General features: G+C 39.6%; 1 protein-coding gene across 2 annotated transcripts in view; it reads right to left on the bottom strand.

The window, feature by feature from the left end:
* COL4A1 (collagen type IV alpha 1 chain) overlaps positions 1–26,860 on the bottom strand; it is a 174,252-nt gene that overhangs the window by 67,290 nt on the left and 80,102 nt on the right. Inside the window, exons 15-25 of one of the 2 annotated variants that reach the window (XM_070732374.1) lie at positions 24,871–24,930; positions 19,906–19,950; positions 19,629–19,682; positions 17,415–17,456; positions 16,884–16,977; positions 16,518–16,553; positions 13,617–13,772; positions 11,960–12,052; positions 9,153–9,236; positions 6,813–6,883; positions 2,033–2,224 (exon numbers count right to left, since the gene is read on the bottom strand). In XM_070732374.1, coding sequence (XP_070588475.1) covers positions 2,033–2,224; positions 6,813–6,883; positions 9,153–9,236; positions 11,960–12,052; positions 13,617–13,772; positions 16,518–16,553; positions 16,884–16,977; positions 17,415–17,456; positions 19,629–19,682; positions 19,906–19,950; positions 24,871–24,930 — 927 coding nt within the window. Of the gene's footprint in view, positions 1–2,032; positions 2,225–6,812; positions 6,884–9,152; positions 9,237–11,959; positions 12,053–13,616; positions 13,773–16,517; positions 16,554–16,883; positions 16,978–17,414; positions 17,457–19,628; positions 19,683–19,901; positions 19,951–24,870; positions 24,931–26,860 lie in introns of both variants that reach the window. The other variant, XM_070732375.1, reaches the window with a different exon arrangement.

The following is a 26,860-nucleotide window of genomic DNA, read 5'->3' on the forward strand; positions in this document are numbered from 1 at the left end:
ATGCGGCAACGGTTGTAAGTGTGAAAACTATCACAAGTCACATTTTCAGTCCCCTTGTAACTTTGGAAAGTCATTAAATGAGCTGTTGTAAATTGTATGTTTACTGTCTGTAAACTCTCTTTGGAATATATTGCAAAATTTGGCATTTTTGTCCACCTATCAAATTCTTCCTGGGATAGACAGATATTGTTATTTAATAATATTAAAGGTATCATGATGTCATGATGATGATGATGATGATCTCATTAAACATAAAACTCAGTCAACTGGACATTTAAAATGTATCACAAATACCATTGACTGGTGCTGACATATTGTATTCCAAATGACGATCTATCTGTATTCAAAAGTCCCACAAGATCTTCACCATCTCATTTTTGACAACTTTTTCCAATTTATGTTCCCATGACTTTTTGGATAGAGGTAAGGTGTATTTTTCACATAATGACCAGTGGATTAATTTAGCAACTTGATCGTGTCTAGCTTTGTAATTAGTTTGCATGATTTTGCTGCACTCACATATTAAGTGTGAAACAGTTTCAAGTTTGTCACTGCGAAGTCGGCAGTTTGGATTGCCAGTGGATTTTTGTATCTTTGCCTTCATGGCATTAGTTTGTAGTGCTTGCTCTTGAACAGCCAGTATTAAACCTTTTGTTTCTTTCTTGATGGTTCCCCTCTTAAGCTATGCCCATGTCAAGTGGTTATCACATTTTCCTTCAATGTTTTTCAAGTGTTGTCCATGCAAAGCTTTGGTTTTCCATCTATTTAATATGTTCATCCAGCTGTTTTTTCTTATATTCTGCCTTTGTTTCTGTTGTTTTTATAATGTTCTGTTTTCACAGCCTGCAGCATTTTTTCTGTACTTTGGTTCACATAAATTCATTCAAACTTCTTTCTTCTTCTTCTTCTACAGTTTGAAGTCCTCTGCCTTCTATCCTTCTTGGGAGGTACAACCTGTTGATGTCACCGTGGATGTAAAGCATGATACATATTCAAAAGTTTACACATTTTCTGGTCCAGGTTTCCCAGTTGTTGTTGTCAATAATAATAATAATAATAATAATAATAATAATAATAATAATAATAATAATAATAATACTACTATCGACTGGCACTCATGGTTGATATGGGTTGCTGCCAGCATCCTAAGTTGTCTCCTTCTTCTTCTTTCTCCTCTTCTTCTTCCGCATTCTCCTCTATTAATATTACCATTACTATTATTTTGTCTCAGTTTTTAAATATAACTCAAAAAGGCTAGCAATTCAGTTTTGAGTTTCATGGTTAGATCGCTTGCAGGTCAGATATCCTGTAAGCAGCAACTCTCTGAGAAGTGTTGGGCTCAAAGTCATCCAGCCAGCTTTAATGTCTAAAGGACAGAGGGGAAAACAGATTCTGCTTTCTAAACCAGCACCTTTACCATTACACCAAAGGCTAATTGATTCAAAGTATTGCGATTGATTGAAGGGAATGACTCCTCATTAATCAAGCAGCAGTTTGTTTTCAGTCTGTTACTGAAACCCAGCTGTGTCAATATTGTTCAGTGGAATGAATTCCTTCTCTCTGTTCAGCTCTCATTGCCCCATCCAAAATTGATATGGCTCAAAAAATAAATGAGGGATTGAGAAAAGCTTCTTTTACAAACAGAGGTTAAGTTCCTTTGGGATGTTGCTGAATAGATAACTTTTAATGAAAGTGATTATAATAACATGTACAGCAAATGTCATACTAGAAGAGGCATTCCCCTTTCTACGTGTAGTAAAAATTCTTCATATCTTAAAACTGCAACCCATCTGTGCATCAGTTAACCAGAAGCTATGCTTTTTCTATCAGACTATTACTAGAGTTCATTAATTTATCTACTCATATTATCATATTGGTTTTTTTTAACCAATTAGGCATTTTATATAATTCATAAGATTATGCAAACATTCAGAGATTTATTTAAAAAAATAAAATGAGTTAATTTAAACACACACATTTTTATGTTCTATAGTTTATATAAAAGAATGGACATAAGCAGATAAATACATACTGATGCTCCTTTAGGTCCTGGGATGCCAGGGACACCATCCTTTCCTGGCTTTCCTTCTCTGCCAGGAATACCTGACTGTCCAGGTAATCCTGATTCTCCTTTTTCACCTTTTACAGCAGAGTCATAGACAATCTCTCCAGGTTCTCCTTTTGGTCCTGGAAATCCTTTTAAACCGGGTACACCAGGAGGTCCCTGAAATTACAGTTAGTTGCAGCAGTCAAACTTGTTTATTGAAGTACTTACAAAGTTGCTCATTTTAAAAAAATTTGCACCTGTAATTTAGCAATGATCCACGTGCCACTGAATTATCCCTTGATGTGAACAGTTAGTTCAAAATCAATTAAAATGGAGGGTTTGGAGTGAAGTTTGTGGTGTACATCTATGAAGAAGCTGAGATGGTGCCCTAGTGCAGTGTTTTTCAACCAGTGTGCCGCGAGACATGGTCAGGTGTGCCGCGAAGCTCAGAGAGAAAGAAAGCAAGAGAGAGAGAGAAAGAAAGCGAGAGAGAGAAAGAGCGAGAGAGAAAAAGAACTAGAGAAAGAAAGCAAGAGAGAGAGAAAGAACAAGAGAAAGAAAGAGAGAGAGAAAGAGAGAGAGAGAGAAAAAGAGAGAGAAAGAAAGCAAGAGAAAGAGAGAAAGAGAGGGAGGGAAGGAGAGAGAGAGAGAGAAAGACATAGAGGGACGTAGGGAGGGAGAGAGAAAGAGAGCAAAAAAGAGAGGAAGGAAGGAAGAGAAAGAAAGGGGGATGGAGAGAGAGAGAAAGAAAGAGGAAGGAAGGGAGAGAAAGAGGGATGGAGAAAGAAATAGAGCGAAGGGGAGAAAGAGAGAGAATTTTTTTGTTCAAACTTTTTTTAGCCGTCCCCCCCATCCCGCACAATGTGCCCCAGGGTTTCGTAAATGTAAAAAATGTGCCGCGGCTCCAAAAAGGTTGAAAATCACTGCCCTAGTAGTGACTAGCAGCAAGATGGAGAAATCTGGATTGGAAGACTCCCCAGAGAAGCGGAGACTATGAGATCACCCACCTGCACTCCAAAAGATTGTTCCTAATGAGAAGACTGCAGGATTTGCAGTGGACTCTTCAGTAGAATGACTAGAGATCAGGGAAGAGTCAGCTTTCTCCTGCAATGCCACCTTTCTAAGGATATTAGAAGACTGAACCTTGCTGAAGATTTGCTCAGAGCCTGACTTTCTTAATAAACACTTTATAATGTAACTTATTTATAATTACAAAAAGAACTCCAGATCAGTGGGATAAAGGGAGTTTGGTGAGTCAACTTTCCTTCTGGATCAAAAAAAGAAATGCAAAGAGGATGTAACATCAAAAATATGATTTTGATTTAAGAAAATTTTATCTTAAGAAGGAAAGTTCTCTCTCTTAATTTGAAAAGTGCTTTTGTCTGTACAATGGATGAATGTCTAGTGAAGATGGAAAGATTGGCTGAGATGGCAAAACTGATTCCTTTGATTAAGTAAAGGACAACACTAGTTTTATTTCTGATTGGAAGCCCCTCATGGACTTTTTGCTGAAAAGAGGAGAAAATTTAATTTGTGAGTTTTTGGTTAGATAATTAGAAAGGGTGGATTATGGAAAGTCCTGATGTAACCTTAGAGAAAGGAAGTAAAATATAAATACATTTATAACTGTTGTGAGGAATATAAGAAGTTGCTACTTTATAATTTCCCCTTTCCCTTTCCCTTTCTTTTCTCTTCCCTTTCCCTCCCCTTTCCCTTTCCTTCTATTTCTTACTTATACACTATTATACTTCATTTCTTTTCTAACATTGGTGTTGCTTTTATCTTGTTAAACATTTCTTTAATAAAATTAATTCAGTAAAAAGAATCCATGAGTCAATAAAAATTGTCAGGATAGATTAATAAACCATCCTTCCTGAAATTGTTTCAACAGTACCAATAAAGGAGAATATTTGTTTTCTCTAGTTTACTGCAGAAGAGAAAACCACAACTTGCTATCCTTCCTGGACATTCCGATCAGCAGAGACCACAATGGCAAACTAGAAACGCAGGTCTCAGAAAAACCACCCACATCAACCAGGTACCCCACTACCAAAGCAACAACCCAATCTTCCACAAGAGAAACTGTGTAAGGACTATATTTACAAGCCCAAACACTCTGCAGCTACCTACAACAGCAGAAAAAGGAAATGGAGCATCTATATAACACATTCCAAGAAAATGGATAACCACACAACTTTATCAAAAAGTCCCTTACTATTCAACCCAATACAGCACAACCAACACAAACCCTAAAAAGAATTACACTACCTTACATCAAGAATATCTCAGAAACCACAAATAGACTACTACAACCATATAGAATCGGCATAGTACACAAGCCAACTAAAGCACTTCAAAATATCTTAGGCAAACCAAAAGCCCCAGCAACTTCAGAAGATTGGCAGAAACTATCCATGAACACTAACTGGCAGTCAGAAGACATGCCAAAAATTATTTAATTTCACAACGTATAGACAGATTTAACTATAGTTTCAATTGGGAAAATGTGACAATCCTAGATGAGGGCAAGTCCAAAAATGCCAGGGAGTTTCTGGAAGCCTGGCACTCTGACAAATCAGCCATCAACAGACACATAGACATTACCTACATCTATAGACTATGCAAAAGAGATAATCAACCAGTCCAAAAAGAAAAAGACTCCAGCACTAGTGTTGGGCAAACCCAACGAAATTCGGGTTTGGCGGGTTCGTGCGAACTTGGCGGCTGGTTCAGGCAAGTTCGTGAAACCTGAACTCGAACCCGCCGAACCCTTCTGGCCTCGCCCTCCCGTCTTCTGCCAAAGCAGCCCGCAGCCGCCTCACCGTGCCTTCCTGTCTTTGCAGCCGGCAGGAGAGCAAGTGAGCGAACCGGTCTTCCACACCCACTTCCTCCCCCCCACTTCTCAAATCACGATCTCCTGCAGGTAAAGGAAAAAATAATAATAATAAAGGGAGGGGGGAGGGAAAGCTGTTGCGGTCATCGAGGAATGGGGTGGGGTTTGCGGGTGAGGAGGATGAGGAGGATGGGCGCGCGCAGTGTGTGTGGGGAGTGTTTCTCCATTGGGAAAATAAGATGGTGGCAAGTTTTTCGGTGGGGACCACCTCGACAGTGGCTTTAACGCACCGAGAAACTTGCCACCATCTTACTTACCCAACGGAAAAACGCTCCCCACACACACCGCGTGCACCCATCCTCCTTCCGACGTCAAAGGGGAGGGGTGGTGGCAGGCAGAGGGGAATCCCCCACTCCCACTCCCCCAGCCTCCCCACGATGGGATTCCAGGGTGGGGCTTTGACGTCATGGAGACGTCACTTCCTGGCTTTCAGTGCGGAGGCTGGGGGAGTGGGGGTGGGGGATTTCCCTCTGCCTGCCACTGCCCCTCTCAGCGGGGACCACCTCAGTGGCAGCTTTAACGCACCGAGAAACTTGGCATCTGGTAAGTTTAAGTTTTCTATAATTTGTTTTTGTATTATTGATAATCCTTTTTTACATTCCACCAATTATATACTTTCTCCCAAGTTTTATAAAACTCTGTTTCCATTTGATTATTTAACTGTCTCGTCATCATATCTAATTCTGCACATTCCATAATTTTCTTAAAGACGTCTTCGTCTTTTGGAATTTCCTTTTCTTTCCATTTTTGTGCAAAGGTAATTTTTGCCGCTACTAATATATGGATTATTAAATAATATATTTCTTTTTTGTACATAGTATCAGTAATACCTAATAAGAAGAATTCTGGGGTCTTCTTAATCTCCTTATTTGTAATTTCCTTTAACCAAAAGGTATGGATACACAATTGGAAAATAATTAAATCGATCTTTTTCAAAGAAAATCAAATTAAGATGTTTTATAGGTGGCACCCTCCACCATATAGGATTTCAAAGATGGTTCCAAATACAGTGATACCTTGTCTTACAAACTTAATTGGTTCCGGGACGAGGTTCTTAAGGTGAAAAGTTTGTAAGATGAAACAATGTTTCCCATAGGAATCAATGGAAAAGCGATTAATGTGTGCAAGCCCAAAATTCACCCCTTTTGCCAGCCGAAGTGCCCGTTTTTGTGCTGCTGGGATTCCCCTGAGGCTCCCCTCCATGGAAAACCCCACCTCTGGACTTCTGTGTTTTTGCGATGCTGCAAGGGAATCCCAGCATCGCAAAAATGAGCTCTTCGCTGGCAACGGAAGTCTGGAGGTGGGGTTTCCCAGCGAAGGGAGCATCAGTGAAATCGCAGCATCGCAAAGACACCGAAGTCCTTGAAACCCCACCTCCGGACCTCTGTGTTTTTGCGATGCTGCGATTTCACTGAGGCTCCCCTCGCTGGGAAACTCCACCTCCAAACTTCTGTTGCCAGCGAAGCGCCCGTTTTTGCACTTCTGGGATTCCCCTGCTGGGATTCCCCTGTAGCATCACAAAAACACAGAAGTCCGGAGGTGGGGTTTCCCATGGAGGAGAGCCTAGGGGAATCCCAGCAACGCAAGAACAGGTGCTTCGCGGGCAACGGAAGTCTGGAGGCGGGGCATCCCAGCGACGGTGGTGGGTTTGTAAGGTGAAAATAGTTTGTAAGAAGAGGCAAAAAAGTCTTAAACCCCAGGTTTGTATCTTGAAAAGTTTGTATGACGAGGCGTTTGTAAGATGAGGCATCACTGTACCTCCCTTGTTTGCTGGAAATGTAAAAAAGAAATTGGTACATATTTTCATGCATGGTGGACTTGCCCAAAAGCTAAGATCTATTGGAATAAGGTAGAAAACACCCATATACTTACTGCCACTCCTGGAATGCCTTCAAATCCAGGAAGGCCTCTATCACCTTTAGCACCTGCTGGTCCTGGAAAGCCTTTTTAAAAGAATAAAGAGAGAGGGAGAGAGAGTGTATATAAACAAACAAACAAACAAACAAACAAACGATTGGGAGAGCATCTTCTAGCTATAATTTCAAATTGTACATGCAAACTACAAGATTTGCGGAATGCATAAAAGTGCACTGCTAGTTTTAAAAAGAGGAAAAAGAAGTTAAATGGGCTTTTGACATTCCTGGAGAGTCATGTTTGCTTGGCTGCAACCTTGATCATTATTTTGAATGAGAAGGTGACTTTGGATGATCAAAGGTACCAAATCTCGTCCCCAAATCTTCAATTTTTGTTCTCAATTACTATGAAGATAAAAAGAACAGAATAGAATTCTTTATTGGCCAAGAGTGATTGGACACACAAGGGATTTGTCTTTGATGCATATGCTCTCAGTGTACATAAAAGAAAAGATACAGTTGTCAAGAATCATGAGGTATAACATTTGATGATTGGCATAGAGTACAAATAAGCAATATGGTGGTAATGATAGGACTGGCTCAATGATTTGAAGACTAGTGCCAAATAACTATTAACAGATGCTACTGGAATGAATTGGGAACCTTTTGCTGAATCTGTTATACAATTTTCTACTTAAATTGTATTCTATAGTGTTAATCAAAAAAATCATGTGGAATGGATAAATATCTGCTCAATAAAAACTGGCCATAACTTTTTAAAAAACTAACAGACACATATTGTGGGCATAGGTCATAAAATATTTGCCATGTTGATGCTTGCCTAATCTTAAAACAGCTGCTGGGGTGGCTAGACATTAAAAAACCGCAGTCATTGATTATATTAGAAGTCAACTGTTGAAGATTATTCCCATGCAATGTTTAGGCAACTCATTATAAATTAAAATATTGGCCAGTTCAATTTGTGAGTATTATTACCCTATGTTAAATCGATTTTTCAGAAAGTTTTTGGAATAATTGGTAATGCCAATAATTTAAAATCCGTATCAGAAATCCTACTTATTGATTGTCAGCAGGATCAATAGACTTGGTGGGCAGCCTAATGTGTGGAATTCCCTCCAAAATGATATATGCAGCTGGCCATATCTGTAGTTGCTTTTAATCATTTTTTCATAGCATTTACTTTTGATAGGGATTCCAAGAATATTTTCTTGTATTTACGGTACATTTTTTCTATTTAATATGTTGTAATACTTTTATATTATTTTGTTGTAAGCTGCCAAGAAGATATTATGATTTTGAAAATCAAATATCATGATTATTTGAATAAAGGAATAAACATGTTTATTAAAGAAAAGGAAATGGAGTACTGTACTCTAAATCATTTTTAGAAAGAAAAGTGCTTTATGTGATAATAAAATATGGCTTTTTTCAACAATAAAAAGAAGGAATTTTATGTAATTTTTAAGCACCACTTCTCAATTACAGAGAATGCTCATCCTTTACAAAATGTTTAAACAAAATTAAATGATCATGCAATTGTGTAGAAATTGTGGCTTGACATTTGTGAGACTTATTTTCCTAACAGCCATTTATAATGTTTTCATATTTTGTGTAGACATAGAAAAAATGCAGGATAAGAAAATGTAGGCTTGTTACTCTTGTTTTCTGTTCAGGAGAAAATAAAGATTGTATTTTCAGAAAAAAGCAGGGTTAAATTCACTTCTACTGCTGCGGGATCAAACAACAGATCCTTTCATCAAAATGAATTAAAATAAATGCCAAGATAATTTAACTCATTCTATCTAGAATGTTAAGAATGACATTTAAAGAGCACAGAACTAGAAGGAAGGAACATTCCAAGTGATTTTTACTTTCTCCCCTACTGTATATGATCATCTAGTAATACAAACTAACCAGAGGTGGATTTCAGCAGGTTCTGACCAGTTCTAGAGAACCAGTAGTGGAAATTCTGAGTCATTTGGAGAACCAGTAAATACCACGTCTGACTTGCCCCGCCCCCATCTATTCTCTGCCTCCCGAGTCCCAGCTGATTGAGAGGAAATGGGGATTTTGCACTATCCTTCCCCTGCCACATCCACCAAGCCACGCCATGCCCACCAAGAAAGGACCACAGAACCGATAGTAACCTTTTTGAATCCCAACATTGAACCTAACATTTGAAACATGTTACTGTATTTTATTACATATATAATTTTGAAACTGTCTCTCCATTTCTATATGAAACAACTTGATGAATGGAACAATAGGAAAAAAAGAACAAATTCTAGGGAAAAGTTTATTTGCAGTCTAATTAAGGGATTTCCTCTTTTCACTTTACCTTTTTCCCCTTGAAGCCCTTGGGGCCCTGTTGGTCCAGGAAACCCTGCTCCATCACACTCAAAGCAGGCTTCCCCTTTTTCACCTATGGGAAAAGGCAAAGATGTTTGAAAATTCTTTACATTTAGCATAAAAAACTCACGCCTCAGGAAAGGAAATATGTGTGACAAAATATTTGACACATATTGTTTAATCAAACTTTGAACATGACACATTGAAAAATATCTGCATGGAAACGCTAAAGGGCTGCCTGTCAGTAATGAAAGCCTTGGCTGTTTGATCAAACAATAATCGTATTGACTATAGTTAAATAAAAATTGCCTTTCTATGGGAATTAAAAGAAATCTAGTTTAATTTTCCCCCCTGAGCCCATTAACTCAGATTTGGGGAGATTGTATCTTGCTTTATCGTACAAAACTCAAATACAACTTCTAATTCCCTTCTCTTGCGTGCACTGTCTTAGTCATCCGCTTTCATCCATCATGCAGCAACCTCTAAACCTTGGTTCAGTTCTGCAACTGTCTCTGTTGTTTTTGCTCCATTTTTTCTAAGTACTGTTGGTAGTTACATTAAATGTAAAAAGTCATACATGTATTACATATTGTACATGGCACACTTGTATTGGATGCGTCTATAACGGGAGAAATATTAATGTCAAGAGAAACTAGGAGAAAGTCAAGTGACATTTTTAGAACAGTTCTTGCATATTACATTTTCTAGTTTTTCAAAGTAGAATTTTATCGACTTGAAAATAGGACAAAATTGAGATAATAAAGGGGAGTGAACAAAATCAAAATGAGCTATAATCACAATTCTGTTCATAAGAATTTAAAGATCTGTAAAGGGTACATATATATTTATGCTTTGAATGTATCAAGGAATATTAAAAGTAATGGTCTCTTATTTCAAAGTAAATAATAAAAATAAAGATAGTACTTGAATTATGATCACAATTGAGCCTAAAATTTCTGTTATTAAGTGAGACATTTGTTAAGTGAGTTTTACCCCATTTTACGACCTTTCCTGCCACAGATGTTAAGTAAATTGCTGCAATCAAAAAAGTTAGTAACTGGCTGTTAATTGAATCTGGCTTCCTCATTGACTTTGCTTGTCTGAAGGTCACAAAAGGTGATCATGTGACCCCAGGACACTGCAACCATCATAAGTACATGACAATTGTCAAGTATCTGAATTGTTATGACATGAGCATAGGGATGCTGCAATGATGATATGTGTGAAAAATGGTCATAAACCACTTTCTTCAGTGTCATCTTAATTTTGAATGGTGACTAAATGAACTGTTGTAAGTCAAGGACTTGCCTTTAAGCCTTTGATTTCTTTCTTTGCAGCAACCAATGTTGTTTTTAAAGCTTCCCTAAGAAAATCACCTGTTCTACTTGTGGGTATGAAGCATATAAATCTATCTGCGTTTTCATGGTTTTATGCAACATTTTATCACATTCCTTATGTTACATGTGAAAAATGATAAAAAAAAATTTAAAAAATATTTTTCTACACAAATTCCATTTTTATAACAGAACATCTTAAAATATATCAATAAGATACATATACATTTTAAATATTTCATAAACCAATATGTTATTTTGCATCATTTTTCAACTCCTGTTCTTCAGTTTGTCTCTACACTCCCTTCCCTCAACCTTCATCCCATCTTCCTACTTTCTTACGCCTTCTCTCCCTCTTTTCCTTCCCTCCATTCATCATCTCTCTATTAACTCTCTATATTTTCTACTTCTTTCCACTCCTTCTCTTCTTTCTCCCCCTTCTACTTCCTCTTCCTCCCTCTGATGCTGTTCCCTGTGTGTCTCTCATCCTCGCTCAACTTATATTTGGCAGACTGATATTATGTTCCTTATTTTTATATTAATGGTGCCACTTCTCAAATAATTATTTCTGTTAATTATCTCTCCAGCACATAATCTTATATCTTTCTTCCCAGGTGACTTCACTTTTCAAGTAAACAATCCGTTCATTTTTGGCCGCCCTGGCTAAGATGACGACTCGTTTCCCAACCGCTGCTGGTCAGGAGCTCTTCTCGGCTCCCTGGGGGGCTTGCCACTCCTCTCAGGAAATCCGATGGTGTCTCCCTTCTTCAGCACCCCTCCAGGGTGGTTCCGACTTGGTTTCATCAGGTCCCCCAAGCAGTGTTGGTATCAGGATTCCCCATGAAGCGTGTGGAACTCCATGTCGCCATGGCATTTGGCCATGCCCCTCTCTCTGTTACATGTGAAGTAGTAGAATATATCTAAAGTGAGGTTTAGGTTCACATGTATATTTGTAATTCTTTTACCTGACCTTCATACAGGTAATGCTCGACTTACAGCAGTTCATTTAGTGATCCATGTTTTACAATAGCACTGGAAAAAGTGACATGACCATTTTTCACATTATGACCATTGCAACATCCCCATGCTCATGTGATTTACTTTTGGATGCTTGATGATTGCTTCACATTTATGATGGTTGCAATGTCTCAGGGTCATGTGATCAACTTCTGTGACCTTCTGAGAAGCAAAGTCAATGGAGAAGCCACATTCAGTTAACAACAGTATAACTATCTTAACAATTGCAGTGATTCAATTAACAAATATGGCAAGAAAAGTTGTAAAATGGGCAAAACTCACTTAAAATTTTTTCACTTAGCAACATACATTTTGGGCTCAGTTGTGGTTGTACATCAAGGACTATCTGTACTTTTTATTGTATTCATTTTTCATTAAAGTTTAATCAATGACATCTCTTTATTGGAATTCAAAAATGAAAGTCAAAAACCAATATCATTCTTACCTTTCTCTCCTCTTTCTCCCGTGTAGCCTGTCTGTCCTGGGACGCCTTGAAGACCTGGATCACCAGGTGGACCACGTTCACACCCAATTCCATCTGCAATAATATGAAAGTAACGTATATTAATTTTGATATTTAAACAACAGTAATCTATACCAATGACATTGATTAGCAACAAAAATAAAAGGCAGGGAGCCATGAGATTATATTATTATTAATACCCATTTTTTAGGGCTAATTGACATAACATTCTCCCCAGTAGTAGATTCTAAAAACCTTTACTACTGGTTCGCACACATGCAATGCTTGTGTGCATGCACAGACGTATCCCAGGCAGGTGGACGGACTCTCCTGCCATCAGGACTACTGATTCTTAGAACCGAGCCGAAGAAGGAGCAACCCACCGCTCATTCTCCCTTTATATTTTAGCAATCCCAACAATTTGCAAAGTAACAATTGTGTAAAGAAATCTATATTGCTGCACCTCCTATCCAACAATTGCAGAGGTTAAGAAAAAGGGTACTGTATTGCAGTAATACCTTGCTACAATGTGATTTCATCCCTCAAGGTCATTCTCACATATCATTCTATTATCTTTCAAATTTTGCTCATTTTTATCAGCATTCTGCCAAACACCTTCCAAGACACCATTAACAACTAATTTGTGGTATTTGCATTCATTCTTGCTGCCACTTATTTTTTATACTGGCATAGTAACAGAACCTTTGGACTCTCATCATCATGCCCAGTCCCCCCCCCCAGCTGGACTATATAATACACTTTACAAGGGGCTGCACTTGAAAAGTACCCAGAAACTTCAGTTGGTACAGAATAGAGTGGCATGAGCTATTATGTGTGTTTCTAGGGGAACACATGTTATGCCTTCACTTCACAGGCTACATTGGTGACCAGTCTATTTCTGGTACAATTCAAAGCAGTGATGGGCAGCAGCTTTAATGGTCAGGTGCTCCATCCCAGTAGGAAAAATTGGGATGCGCATGCAATTGCATGCCCCTGAGGTGTGCACACGCACGCCTGTGTGAGATTTGGCTTCTGTGTATGCGCCCAAAGCCAAATCTTGCGTGAGAACGCTCACGCAGGTGAGTTTTTGGCGATTTTCACCAATTTTTTTCCTTCTGTGCATATGCAGAAGCAAAGAGATTGGCAAAAATTGCTGAAATCTCATGTGCACGAGTGTTCTCGTACAAGATTTGCCTTTGAGAGCATGCGCAAAGCCGAATCTTGGGCGTGCGTGCGCGTCCCCACCACTGGAAGTGCACTGGTAGTGCCGGCAGTGGGCAGCCCTCCACTGATTCGAAATGCTGATTTTGACATTTAAATTCCTACAATGATATATGCCCATCTGCCCATTCTCTCCATCATTTATCATTAGCAATCAAATTGATTATGTTTTTGAATAAATTCATTCCAAACAAGCTTAAACAACCAAATTGTATGATCTTAATAAATTACTGTCAGAAGTCACCAATCACTCATTATAAAGTCATTTAGCCTTGCCAGAATAGTAGTTTTGAAGTAAAAGTATACAATTGGTTTCTCTGACAAATTTATTCAGCACACTCTGTCCACGATCCTGATATTTACAGCTTATTTCAGTCTTTTAAAATATTAAATAATACATTTTCTAAAGATAGCTTGCCTGTTTCCCCAGGGGGGCCTGGAGCCCCGGGTAAACCACGAGGTCCTGTAAATCCATCTCTTCCTTTTGGCCCAGGCAACGATGCTCCAGGAGGTCCTTGGTCACCCTTTCTCCCTCTTTCACCAGGAAAACCAGGTGGTCCTGGAATAGCTTGCCCTTTATTATAAGAATGCAGTGAAATAAATGCATGAAAACCTTCTTAAGGAACTATACATCAATAATAGTAAAAACATCAAATAAAAATATTAAAGGTAAGAATACTAAAAGTAGCCATATATCTAAATACGACAAATACATTGAAGCTTTTTTTCCCTGTTCTGGTAGTTGTCATGCCATCTCATTTCACTGAAGAAATATAGAGATGTAATGGACCAAACTTATCAACTGTGTATTATTTAGTTATTGTAACTGTATATCCAGGAGCCCAAGGTGCCTTAACATGGAGATCTGTTTTCATTTCATTGCTTCAACAAATAGCAGTGAAATATTAGGCTAACAAATAATCTTATCTTAAACAATTATTTTAATTAGAACATCATATTGGTTATGCCTAGAAGAGTTGCTGTTGAAAATGTCTCTAAAGTTTTTTCTCAAATGAGAATAATCAGATAGTATAAAAGAATCAGTTCGAAAATAGTCAGATGAGATAGAAATCTAACATCTTCTATAATGAGAAAGAGGAAAATGAAAAATAATGGTTTTTGTTGTGGTTGGCTCTAGACCAGCTCCTGCTCCAAGGACTGTGGATGTTGGTTTGGGAGAATCCTCAAGTTCTCAGAGACTGGTTTTACTGCCAACAGCTTTGGACAGTGAAGATTCTGTGTCAAGGGCAGACTCTGGGAGTGAAGTAGGATCGAATGGTGAGGCAGGCAGCCCATTAGCTAATTACCCCATTAGTGAGTCATCATCAGCCACTCCGAGTCTCCGGAGAGGGGCAGCATACAAATTTAATAAATAATAATAATCAGACTCAGATGGATTAATAGATACTCGCAGATGCAGGTTGATGACGAGAAGGGAACAACTGCGCAAGTATTATAGAAGATAAGGGAGAACACCTGTGGCTGGGGCAATTAGGCTACTGGGGCTGCTGATAAATTGCCAGCATTGCTGAGAGTGTGGGTGGGAGATTATCCGTTTGGAGAAGGACAAGTGTTGCTTGATTTGGACTGTTCCAGGACTTACAAATACTTTTTGGATATTTCAGAGTTAAGTACATTTTATGGACTCTTGAAGGGGGGTGGCTGTGATGCCTTCACAGCTGCCTTTATCTGCTCTGTGTTGTTTTTGCTTTTTGCAGTATTCAAGGCTTGAGGTTTATGGGATAGCACTTTGCCTGTTTAAAGTGTGTGCATACAATATTTTTGTTTTGATAAACCAACTTTCTGTTTACTTTACAACAGCGTGTGTGTTTGAATTTATATTTCTGACTTAATTGGGGCTCGTAACATGAAGCTCGGCATAACAGGTTTGTTATATGTTCTAGGAGACATCAAGTTATCTGAGGTGGATATATTAATAAATATTTTTTACAAAATAAAAGAATTAAACATTATATTAAGACAGACATAAGAAAAGTCATGCTGAAGCCACTTCAATGACAGCAAATCATGGGTGAAATACAGGAGGTTCTAACAGGTTCTGGAGAACCGGTAGCGGAAATTTTGAGTAGTTTAGAGACCTGCCAAATACCACCTCTGGCTGGCCCCAGAGTGGGGTGGGAATGGAGATTTTGCAATATCCTTCCCCTGCCATGCCCACAAACCACACCCACAAAGCTACACCATTTCCACTAATCCACACCCACAGAACTGGTAGTAAAGAAGTTGGATTTCACCAAAGCCTGAAATGTAAAGTGATATTAATGTGCAAATCAAACAGATTTTTTAAACAATCATGTCTTATTATTCAAATACATTTTTATTTGACTGTGCCATATTAAACTAAGTTCTTTTTGGTCCTTTTTAAAACTATGCTAAGTTTCTCATAGAAGAGAAAAAGAACGTTATGCTTCAAAAAAACCACTTAATTTATATTTAAATACTGTATTTACAGTATAAAGCAGAAGGATCATCTTTTCAGACAACACATTCTGTTAAAAGGACTAAGCTTTTGTGAACTACAATTCACTTTACTTGATTCACTGAAAGGTTAAACTCATACAGAACTGAGGTAAGAGAAAGGGAGAGGAAGAGGGAGACTGGGTGGCTAGTCAAACGCAGATAAAGATGCAACCCAGAACCTTGCCTTCCCTCTGCCTTATCTCATGGATATATAATGTAGCAGAGATGGGTTTCAGCAGGTTCTGCAGAACTGGTAGCGGGAATTTTGAATAGTTCGGAGAACCAGTAGAGGAAATTTTGAGTTGTTCGGAGAACCGGTAAATACCACCTCTGAATGGCCCCGCACCCATCTATTCCTTGTCTCCTGAGTCCCAGCTGATTGGGAGGAAATGGGGATTTTGCAGTATCCTTTCTCTGCCACGTCAACCAAATCATGCCACACCCACCAAGCCACGCCCACAAAGCTGGTACTAAAAAAAATTGAATCTCATCACTGGTAACCTAGCTTCTTTACTCTTTGACTTTTAAAGACTAAGCGTTTATAATATCAGTTATGTTAATTACATTGCTAGGAAAATATACAGTTATCAAAGAAATGATGCAAAACCACTGATAAGATATGCCAGGCATTGGAAAGCTCAATGAAAAATAGGAAAATGATACTGAAGATAAGCGAATGCTTTATAACTATAAAATAATTGTTCAAAAACTGTGGCAAATATCAATGAAAATATACTATTTATATCCACAGAAATATTGAAACTAAAAGTTGGCAAAGTATGGCAAAAACCAGTCCAAAACTAATCAAATAATTAACCAAATTAATAAATATTCTCACCTGGAGGACCTGGTGGTCCTGGAGTACCTTGAAAACCTATAAAATAAATATGATCAAGTTTTAGAAATTAAATCTTAAATTGTATATAATATTTGGCTGTATAAGACATTCTATGGAGGATTGGCTTGATTTTTCCCCCTAGAAGACATATTTTCTCTCAAATCATGACAAAAAATAGTTACATATGTTATTATTGGAATTAGTATTGGATTTGTACCCCACCTTTCTATCCACTTGACAATCAAGGCAGCTTGTAACACAAGAGAATTAACACAACATGAATAAAAGTACAATTTAAATTTTATTTAACTTCAATTAATTTCTCAACCAATTAAGAAAAGGTAATGAATAATGACCAAGAATTACCTGTGTGGCCTGGTTCACCTTTTATTCCTGGAAACCCTTTAGGTCCTCTATCACCCTTTTCACCAAACACTTCTTCATCTCTTTCATCTGTAACCTGAATAATGACAAGCATCAAAATACAGAAAACCCCTTAATCTGAAATTTTCCAAATAGGTCAGAGCTTACAGCATTTGTGGGATTCCTGTCTTTCTTATGAATTGTTTAGCTCAACCTTCCTAACTCTGGTGTTTCCAAGATGTTTTGGAATTGCAACTTCCCAAACTTTCCCTTTTCTAAATGTGAACAGATCTTTATGGAGGAAGGGAGGGAGGGAAGGCAATTATTCGGACAGTGAGTCATGGGACTGTAATACTTTGTATATAGTCAATATCAGGTTCAGCCTAGATAATTAAAAATTGTTGTAGCTAACAGCCCAAAAAACCTGCTGTTGGTCAGAGTAGTCACTACTGCAATACACAAGCACACAGTCTAATCTGCAATGAACTATCTATTTATTGTTAAAACATATTTAAAACCAGATTTTAGACTTACAATTCCTGGAGGTCCAGGAGGTCCTACTATACCCTTGTCTCCCTGTGAGGAAGGAAAAGAAGGAATTTATCTACTATTTATTTAAAAACTGGGTATAACCAACTGATTACATCAGGAAGGGAGGAAAGTTCAGTGTATCAGCTATCTTTAATAACTCTGAATATATAAAAGCCTTTAGCTCCAAATAAATACCACTAAACACTTGAAAACTTTTTAAACTTTTAAAAATATAAATTATATTTATAAAAATATTTAAGCCCAAATAGTATACTAGCTGTGGGTGTCTGTGGAACCCTGCTGCTGATAAGATTTATTCTTAAGGCTGGCACCGGCATTCTTCAGTCTCAAAAGGCCATGGTATCAAGCTCTGGATTCTTGAGGCTAATGTAATAGGAAACACCATGTTTCCCTGAAAATAAGACCCTGTCTTATTTTTTTTTTGCCACCAAAAATGGCACCCAGTCTTATTTGTGTGTGTGGGGTGGGGAGGGATGGATGTCATCCACTGACTCACTTTACTTGTGTGTGCCGCCCCTGGCCTCCTTTTCGCTGTCAGAGGCCTTCAGGAACTTCTTCTGTGGCCAGCAAGGCTTTCCTGTAGGCCTCTGCAGCCAAAGCTCTGTTATTGGCTGCAGAGGCCTTCAGGAAAGCCTTGCTGCCTTTGCCCACTGCAGAAGAAATGGGCTAGCAAGGCAGGTGTGGTGTGCGATACCTAGCTGCAACTGTCCAAAGGTAAGTATTGGAAAGTTCCACACACACCCTCCACCTTAATTTTTACCCATGCATCCTGGAGTGGGCAGGTTCTTAATTAGGGCTTATTTTGGGGGTAGAGCTTATATTGGGCACATGTAAAAATCAAGCTAGGACTTACTTTGGGATAAGTTGTTTTTTTGGTGAACATGGTAGTTTGCCACTTTTGAACCAATAATTAAAACTGTTGCCAACCAACAGAAGTCAAAAGGTCTGCTAATAATGCAATGCTGACATTGGGAGGACTGAGGTTTAAATATTTTTCACTGAATGTTTGGGGAGTGTAGGTAAAAGAGGTAAAGGAGTCCCTATGGATTTTATTTCGCTAGTTGTTGCCGATTGTAGGGAACAGTGCTAATCTCCATTTCAAGGCCATTGAGCCAGTGCTGTCCAAAGACATTTCCATGGTCATGTGGCCAGCATGATATCATGGAATGCTGTTACTTTCCCACCAGAGTGATTCTATTTATCACCTCTTATTTGTATGCTTTCAAACTGCTAGGTTGGCAGTAGCTGGGGGGAAGTGGGTGGCACTCGGGTCTCGAACATGGGCTGCCAGGTTTCCAGCCAACAAGTCCAGCATGTTAGCCACTGAGCCACTGAACCTTGGAGAGCGTAGGAAGAACATTTTGTCCCATGGAAACCTATACCCCTAAAACTGCTTGAGTTTCACTGCATGTGACACTAAACATTTTGGGACTTACATCTGACCATCCAGGTAATAGTTTCAGTGGTTTTTACCAATTGGCTTGAAAACTGTCAATAGTATAGATCATAAGTATATTATAGTTGCCAGTGGCATTGTTATAAGGAATATGAATATCAATTAATTTTGAGGCATGTATATTAAGAAACCATTTTGCAATTTGCTAGCTGAAGATCTATTAAAGTATTGGGGTTAAACTTCCCTGTGTGCCTGTTGGTTTAAATTAGTGGTTCCCAACTTTTTCAATCCACCACTCCCTGGTCAGGTGGAGGTTGCCACTACTGCTGCTACCAGTGCGCTGCATGCACAGCTTCAGGTCTATGGCAGGCACAAACGTGCATCATAGTGAGATTTTACTGTTGTTAGCCGCCCCGAGTCTGCGGAGAGGGGCGGCATACAAATCCAATAAATAAATAAATAAAAATAATAAAATTTTGCTTCTGTACATGCGCGCGAGAGAGAGATTTCAGTGACTTTTTTGCTTCCGCGCATGCTCGGAAATCTTGCATGTGTGCACATCCCCTTGTGAGATTTTGTTTCCTGCACATGCACAGAAGCAAAATCTCACTGGGATGCATGCCCACGCATGCCAGAGACCCGAAGCCATGCGCACAGCTCCAGTTTTACTACTGGTGCGGCGTCCTCATCCATACCGGAAGGGACCCACTACTGCCCTCAGTGCTACAAACTCATCTCTCATCTATATATATATACTCATTTATTTGATTTGTTGTGCTTATTATATGGTGGCTACTTACTTTAGATCCAGATACACCAGGATGTCCAGGAATTCCTGGCTGGCCAGGTACTCCCTGCAGGTATCACAGTAAGAAAAGGCCCGTTTTGTACACAAATAATAGTAAATGACTTCCCCTTCCCCAAACAAAACCAAAGACTGTCTGAAGTTATTTTTGCAAAATTAACATGCAGAACAATTCATAGGCATTTAACTTGAAATCAAAAATTACCACCAGCAGCAAACCTTCTATGAATATGAAAATGAATACAATATTTATGATAAAGTGACCTACATACACGTTCTCCCTTCTCTCCATCATCGCCATCCTTTCCAGGCCTTCCCTGTAAAATGAATAATTTTACTTAGACAGCATGGAAATCCTACTGGGTTGCTGAGACTAATGAAGAATTAACAAGTTGTACAAAGTATTTCCTTGCACAATAATTAGTGTTTTCAAGCTTTCTCAGAGTCTTGGAAAAAATGGTGGGAATAATGCTGTGGAATCATCAACTAATCCTATTCTCTAACATTTATTTATTGTACTTATATGCCATTCACTCCAAAACGGACTCTGAATGGCAACAGTAGAAATAAATACAACAACAATAAAAACATTTAAAATCTAATAATAAAAACCAACAATACAATAAAAAGCCGCCCCGAGTCCATGGAGAGGGGCGGCATACAAATCCAATAAATAAATAAATAAATAAAACAGTAATAACATAAAAAACATACATACTTGCAATCAGCTTATTTCCAGGCCTGTCGGAAAAGCCAGGTCTTGGCGGCTTTCTGGGAGACTGGCATGATGGATATAGTGCAGATCTCTGGGGGCAGTTGGTTCCAAAGGATCAGAGCCACCACAGAGAAGGCTCTTCCCCGAGAACCCACCAACCAACATTGTTGGCAGATGGAACCTGAAGAAGGCCGACTCTGTAAGCCCTTACTGGCTGCAGCAAGGTATGAGGGAGGAGGTGATCCCATAAATAGTCTGGCCTTGAGCCATTTAGGGCTTTAAAGGTGATAACGAAGCAGTGGAAGTGATGTGCCAGTGCCTGGAGGCTGTTGGGGACTGGATGGGTGTCAACAAACTCAAACTCAATCCAGACAAGACAGAGTGGCTGTGGGTATTGCCTCCCAAGGACAATCCCATCTGTCCGTCCATTACCCTGGGTGGGGGAACTATTGACCCCCTCAGAGAGGGTGCGCAAATTGGGCGTCCTCCTCGATCCACAGCTGACATTGGAACATCATCTTTCGGCTGTGGCAAGGAGGGTGTTTGCCCAGGTTCGCCTGGCGTACCAGTTGTGGCCCTATTTGGACAGGGAGTCATTGCTCACAGTCACTCATGCCCTTATTACCTCGAGGTTCGATTACTGCAACGCTCTCTACATGGGGCTACTTTTGAAAAGTGTTTGGAAACTCCAGATCGTGCAGAACGCAGCCGCAAGAGCCATCGTGGGGCTTCCCAGATTCACCCACGTATCTACAACACTCCGTGGCCTGCATTGGCTGCCGATCAGTTTCCAGTCACAATTCAAAGTGTTGGTCATGACCTTTAAAGCCCTATATGGCATTGGACCAGAATACCTCCAGAACCGCCTGCTACCGCACGAATCCCAGCAGCCGATTAGGTCCCACAGAGTTGGCCTTCTCTGGGTCCCGTCGACTTAGCAATGTCGTCTGGCGGGCCCCAGTGGAAGAGCCTTCTCTGTGGTGGCCCCGGCCCTCTGGAATCAACTCCCCCTGGAGATTAGAACTGCTCCCACCCTCCTTGTCTTCCGTAAACTACTTAAGACCCACCTATACCGCCAGGCATGGGGGATTTGAGACACCTTTCCCCCAGGCTTATTATAATTTATGTTTGGTATGTATGTGCTGTTTGGTTTTTAATTATGATAGGGTTTTTAGTTTTTTTAATATTAGATTTGTGCCAGTATAATATTGTTTTTATCGTTATTGTGAGCCGCCCCGAGTCTTCGGAGAGGGGCGGCATACAAATCTAATAAATTATTATTATTAAATTATTATAACCAAAACCTTGAATTGCATTCGGAGACTGGCTGGCAATGCAGCTCATGTAAAGTTGAAGTAATACGGGTGTACCAAAGTACACCCATTATTGCACGCGCCGTTGCATTTTGCATTTTGCACCAGCTGAAGTCTCTGAACACTCTTGAAGGGTAGCCCCATGTAGAGCACAGTGCAATAGTCAAGACAAGAGGTGATGAGGGCGTGAGTGACTCCTGGTCAAGGTAGGGCCGCAACTGGTAGCCAAGATTGACTTGTGCAAAAACCCCTTAGCCACAGCTGAGAGATGTTGCTCTAGCCTCAGCTGTGGATCTAGGAGGACATCAAAGACGGGCAGATGGTATTGCCTTTAGGAGAAAAGACCCACAGCCACTCAGTTTTGTCAGAGTTGAGTTTTAACCTGTTAATTCTCATCCAGACCCTAATGGCTTCAAGACAACTGGCACATCACTTCCACCGTTTCACTGAACTGACATGGGGTGGAGATATACAGCTGAGTATCATCAGCATATTGTTGGTAACTCACCCCATGCCATCGGGTGTTCTCACCCAGCAGTTTCATGTAGATATTAAATAGGAGAGGAGAGAGGAATGACTCCTGAGGCATCCAACATAGAAGGGGCCTAGGGGCCGACCTCTGTCCTCCCACTAACACTGACTGCAATCAGACAGAGAGGTAGGAGGAGAACCACCATAAAACGATGCCTCTCTCTCCCAACCGCTCTGCCATCGCAGAAGGATATCATGATCGATGGTATTGAAAGCTGCTGAGAGGTCAAGTAGCACCAGAATAGAGGAGTGACCACTATCCCAGGCCTGCCAGAGATCATCCATCAGCATGGACACAGTGCTGTGCTGTAACTGGTTTTGAAGCCAGACTGAAATGTGTCTAGGTAATTTGCTTTTTCCAAGGTCCATAGGAGTTGGAGTGCCACCACTTTCTCCACATTGAGGCTGGGTCTGGGGAAGGCTTCTTGAGGAGGGGTCTCACAACCGCTTCCTTTAAACATTGCAGAAAGGACCTCTCACTCAAAGAAGCGTTGACTAACACCTGGAGCCAGCCTCGTGTCACCTTCCTACTGGCCAAAACCAGCCAAGAGGGACACAGGTCCAACAAACAAGTGGAGGTGCTCATCGCTGCTATGGCCTTGTCCACTTCATCAGGGGTCATAGAGTCAAACTCATTCCATACAACGGGACTAAGACTAATCCAAGTCACCTCGCTTGATATTGCCAACATCCTAATAAACTTCTGGACAACTTCCTATTTATTCACATAAATATCCTTCTTTCACCTATTTGGTCTGTCCTCACAGATCTGGGAAATGTTGTTTGGAAAAGAGTGTCTGAGACACTTTGATGTGAAAATTTGTGAAATACCCCCTGAAATACACATATAGTATATCTTACCAGAGTTAGAACTATGGGCCGTTCTATGTCTAGCAGAATATGCAGCTTAGGACACTTTTCCACAGCCACATGTACACTTACTCCTTCACTTCTGCTGGATTGTGTAACAGACTGTCACTGCAGTTGTAAAGGCACACACTTTCTATTCACACACTTTCAAGCCTTTCCAGCTGATATCAAGAGTCACCATTCTGCAACCCATTGCAGTTAGCAAGAAATAGGGTTTTTTAAAGAAAGTTCCAGTTTTTGAATGGCTGGCCATTTTTCTTTTCCCAACTAAGACTTCCTTTCAGCCATTCCCTATTAGTAACAAATAACAACAAAAAAAAAACCTTCCACCGATTTCAGCAAAGTGTATATTAAAGTTTGAGCAGCCCTTTTGCCATTGCAGAGTATTGGAGATTCAGTGGGACCTAGCAGGCTGATGCAGGGGAAATTGTGCAGGGTGCCTTCAGGGTCTGGCCTTAAAATTCTTTAATCCTCTTTTGATTATCAGTGAAGTTTATAGCATAATATAAAATTTTTGCAATTTTTCCAAGGAAAAGACAAAACTGAGTGATCAAGTCACCATTTGCCCACATTTTTTTAAAAAAATCATTCAAATAGTTTTGGTCATAGTAACAAATAAAAATATTTAAGGGGAGGAATAAAACATCTCCCTTAGATCCCTGAAACCAACTGAATCTTCTGCAAAGCTCACAAAGCTGCTTTGCAAACTTCTACCTGACAACTCCTTATGCCTGAAATGGATGTGCACACAAGTCAGACGAAGCACTCAAATGCAGACAGACAGGAGGCACTTCAGCATTGCTGAAGACTTTGCCAGCCATGTGACCAGATGGGAGTGGCTTGACGATCATGTGACTGGGGATCGCTTAAAGGTTATGTGACTGGCTTAAAGATGGCCAACTTGACATCACTCATGTGAAGGGTTTGAGTTAGGGTTAGAGTGCTTGGCCTCTCCTCACCTCAAAGCCTCAAATTTCCCTACACATAGGCACACAAAAATATACATTATCTACTATATAAACTGCATATGTATGTACACAAACACATGCACACACAGTTTTTTTTAAAATTATAAACATTTAACTTCATTTACTGCAATAGGAAAAACATATCCATAGCCCAGAAGGGGGAAAAAGAAAAAAAAATAATTTCTTTTCTACTGGTTCTGTGTATCTGACCGTACCCATAGGCAGGGGTGGACGACTGCCTGGACAGGAGGGAACGCTGTGGGGTAGCGAAAATGGAGCTCCACCCCATAGCACCCAATTTGCATTGAAAGAAAATGCATAAGCCACGCTCATAGTGTGGTAGTAAAAATTTTGGTAGCTCTTCACTGGCCATAGGACATCATCACTGGTGGAAAGCAATGTTTTTTCTTTACTACCTTGCAACTTCACAAAACACAAGCCTACAACAAATAGCTTACATGAGACATAACGCTGGTGAAGACCTTTTCAGGCACCCCTGTGAAATTTGTGGCTATTTCATTTAATATATGTTGTGCTCTTTAATACATTCTTCTATGGCTCCTTTCTGAATGAAAAATTCAATGGGACCGTAACAAAAGAACTTCAGCCATGAAAGCAAAAACACCCCACATGAAACCCCAACCTGGAAATATATGTTCAACCCTTCAGTCATTACAGAATTAATTTTAAAATAGCAAAATAAAAATAAAAAAATAGGAAATTGCAAAGTCCTCTAAAGGCAAGGCACAATTTCAATAAGAAATAAATTCCATTTGTGGAATTCCCTAAAGTACCCAAATGGCTAGATAAGCAAAACAAAAAACAAAAAACTGTACATACCCGTGGACCAGGTTTCCCAGTTTCACCTTTTTCCCCTTTGATGCTCTGGCCTGGTGGCCCCTTTTAAAAGATGGCAGATATTTTACATGAGTTAATATAGTTAATTAAAATTTCAGTTTAAGTTCCATGGACAAAATCCATATTTTGCACTACTTTGAACATGACGACTCTTAGACAACCATGGGCCTGCCTGAGAAGAGGATCTGGAAGGTAGTAATTCTAAATGGAAGTGGTCAGGGAGTCAAATCTCCATCTTTTCTTTTCCATTGCTTTTAAGAACACATGGGTTTTAACTGCATTTTTTGATATGCAGTGGTACCTCTACTTAAGAACTTAATTCGTTCCATGACCAGGTTCTTAACTAGAAACGTTCTTAACTAGAAGCAATTTTTCCCATAGGAATCAATGTAAAAGCAAATAATGCGTGCAAACCCATTAGGATAGAAATAAAAGCTCGGAATTTGGGTGGGAGGAGGAGGAAGAAGAGGAGGAGGAGAGTCGCTGCCGAAGGAAGAAGGTGAGATGAAGGGAATAAAAAAAATCCAAAACCTTAAGGCTTTAAAAAAAAAAGAGGGACTCTGAGGCGGCAAGGAGGAGCATGCGCTTCCAATACACCCGGCGCGAGGCTGCCTCCCATGCACTGCCTCCCATACACTGGCTGCTGCTGCTGCTACCTGCTGCCTCTTCCTTCCCATGCTGAAGGGCTCCCCTCTGCTCTCACTCGCTCGCTTTGTAGCCGGCACTTTTCCTTCGCTGTGGTGACTCCTCAGCTGCCCAGAGCGAAGGGAGCGGTTTTTTTCTCTGGGTGCTAGCAGAGGTTTATTCCCTCTCCAAGCGCCCAGAGAAAGGAAAATGCTCCGTTCGCTCTGGACTGCCAAAGCCTCCTTAAGTACCACCAAAAGGCTCCTCTGGCAGCCCAGATGGCCGGGATTAAAGGGGGAATGGCAGGAAACTGGCAGGGCCTTTGTGCCGCTCTCAAATTTCCTGGGAAGTTTTTCCGGGCTCGGGTTCTTAAGTAGAAAATGATTCTTAAGTAGAGGCAAAAAAATCTTGAACACCCGGTTCTTATCTAGAAAAGTTCTTAAGTAGAGGCATTCTTAAGTAGAAGTACCACTGTATATTTTTCTTTCTTCTAATTTTTGCTTTCAAATACTAATCTACCAGTTGAATGCTAATTTAATTTAACCTCCTATTGGATTCTTTTTAAGGTTCTTTGAGAGGAGCTGTTTATAAGGTTCCAGCTGTAAAAGTTTTACTAGTGAAATATTTTGGACCATATCAAAATATAGTCAAAATGCAACCAATATATCAAGGCAAAGTTTATTGGAAAAGCTAGGCAGAAAGAATATTGTAAACTTACAAGCTCAGCTTGAAAATTTGGATAAAAAGCTTGATAAAGTTACAATGATTTTAGAAGATGCAATTAAGAGCACTAGGACAAGATTTACAACCAGATGGATTTGGAATGTAACTTGCTGCTCACAGCCCTAAAAGATAAAGCTGACTGGGAAAATACAAGTTGTGTACAGGACTCTGAGAAAGGTATGAATTCTAACAATTCAAAATTGACAGAAAAACCAGTGATGAACTTGACTTTTTTAAGCAGTCTGAGGGAAATTAGGGAATGGTTTTATTATACCCAATTGGAAAACAAATGTTAGCAGATGTTATCTTACAATTAATAGGATACTTTTTTTGTACAACAAATGGAGATATACACAACAAAGACTTATGATTTTGTGGAATAAAATCCATTTGTTGGAAAAGATCCTGTTTAATATTTTAAAGAAAAGGCTTACTATTAAGAATCAATTGAAGATACTTTTAAGAAGGTTTTTAAGAAGGAACTGGACAGTCAGTTGTCTGAAATAGTATAGGGTGTCCTGCTTCAGCAGAGGAATAACCTTGTTTGTTTGTTTGTTTGTTTACTTCTTTATTTATTTATTTATTTATTTATTTAGTCAGTCAGTCAGTCAGTAAGTCAATCAAG

This window comes from Erythrolamprus reginae, chromosome 1 (assembly GCF_031021105.1).
Source record: "Erythrolamprus reginae isolate rEryReg1 chromosome 1, rEryReg1.hap1, whole genome shotgun sequence".
Classification (NCBI taxonomy): domain Eukaryota; kingdom Metazoa; phylum Chordata; class Lepidosauria; order Squamata; family Dipsadidae; genus Erythrolamprus; species Erythrolamprus reginae.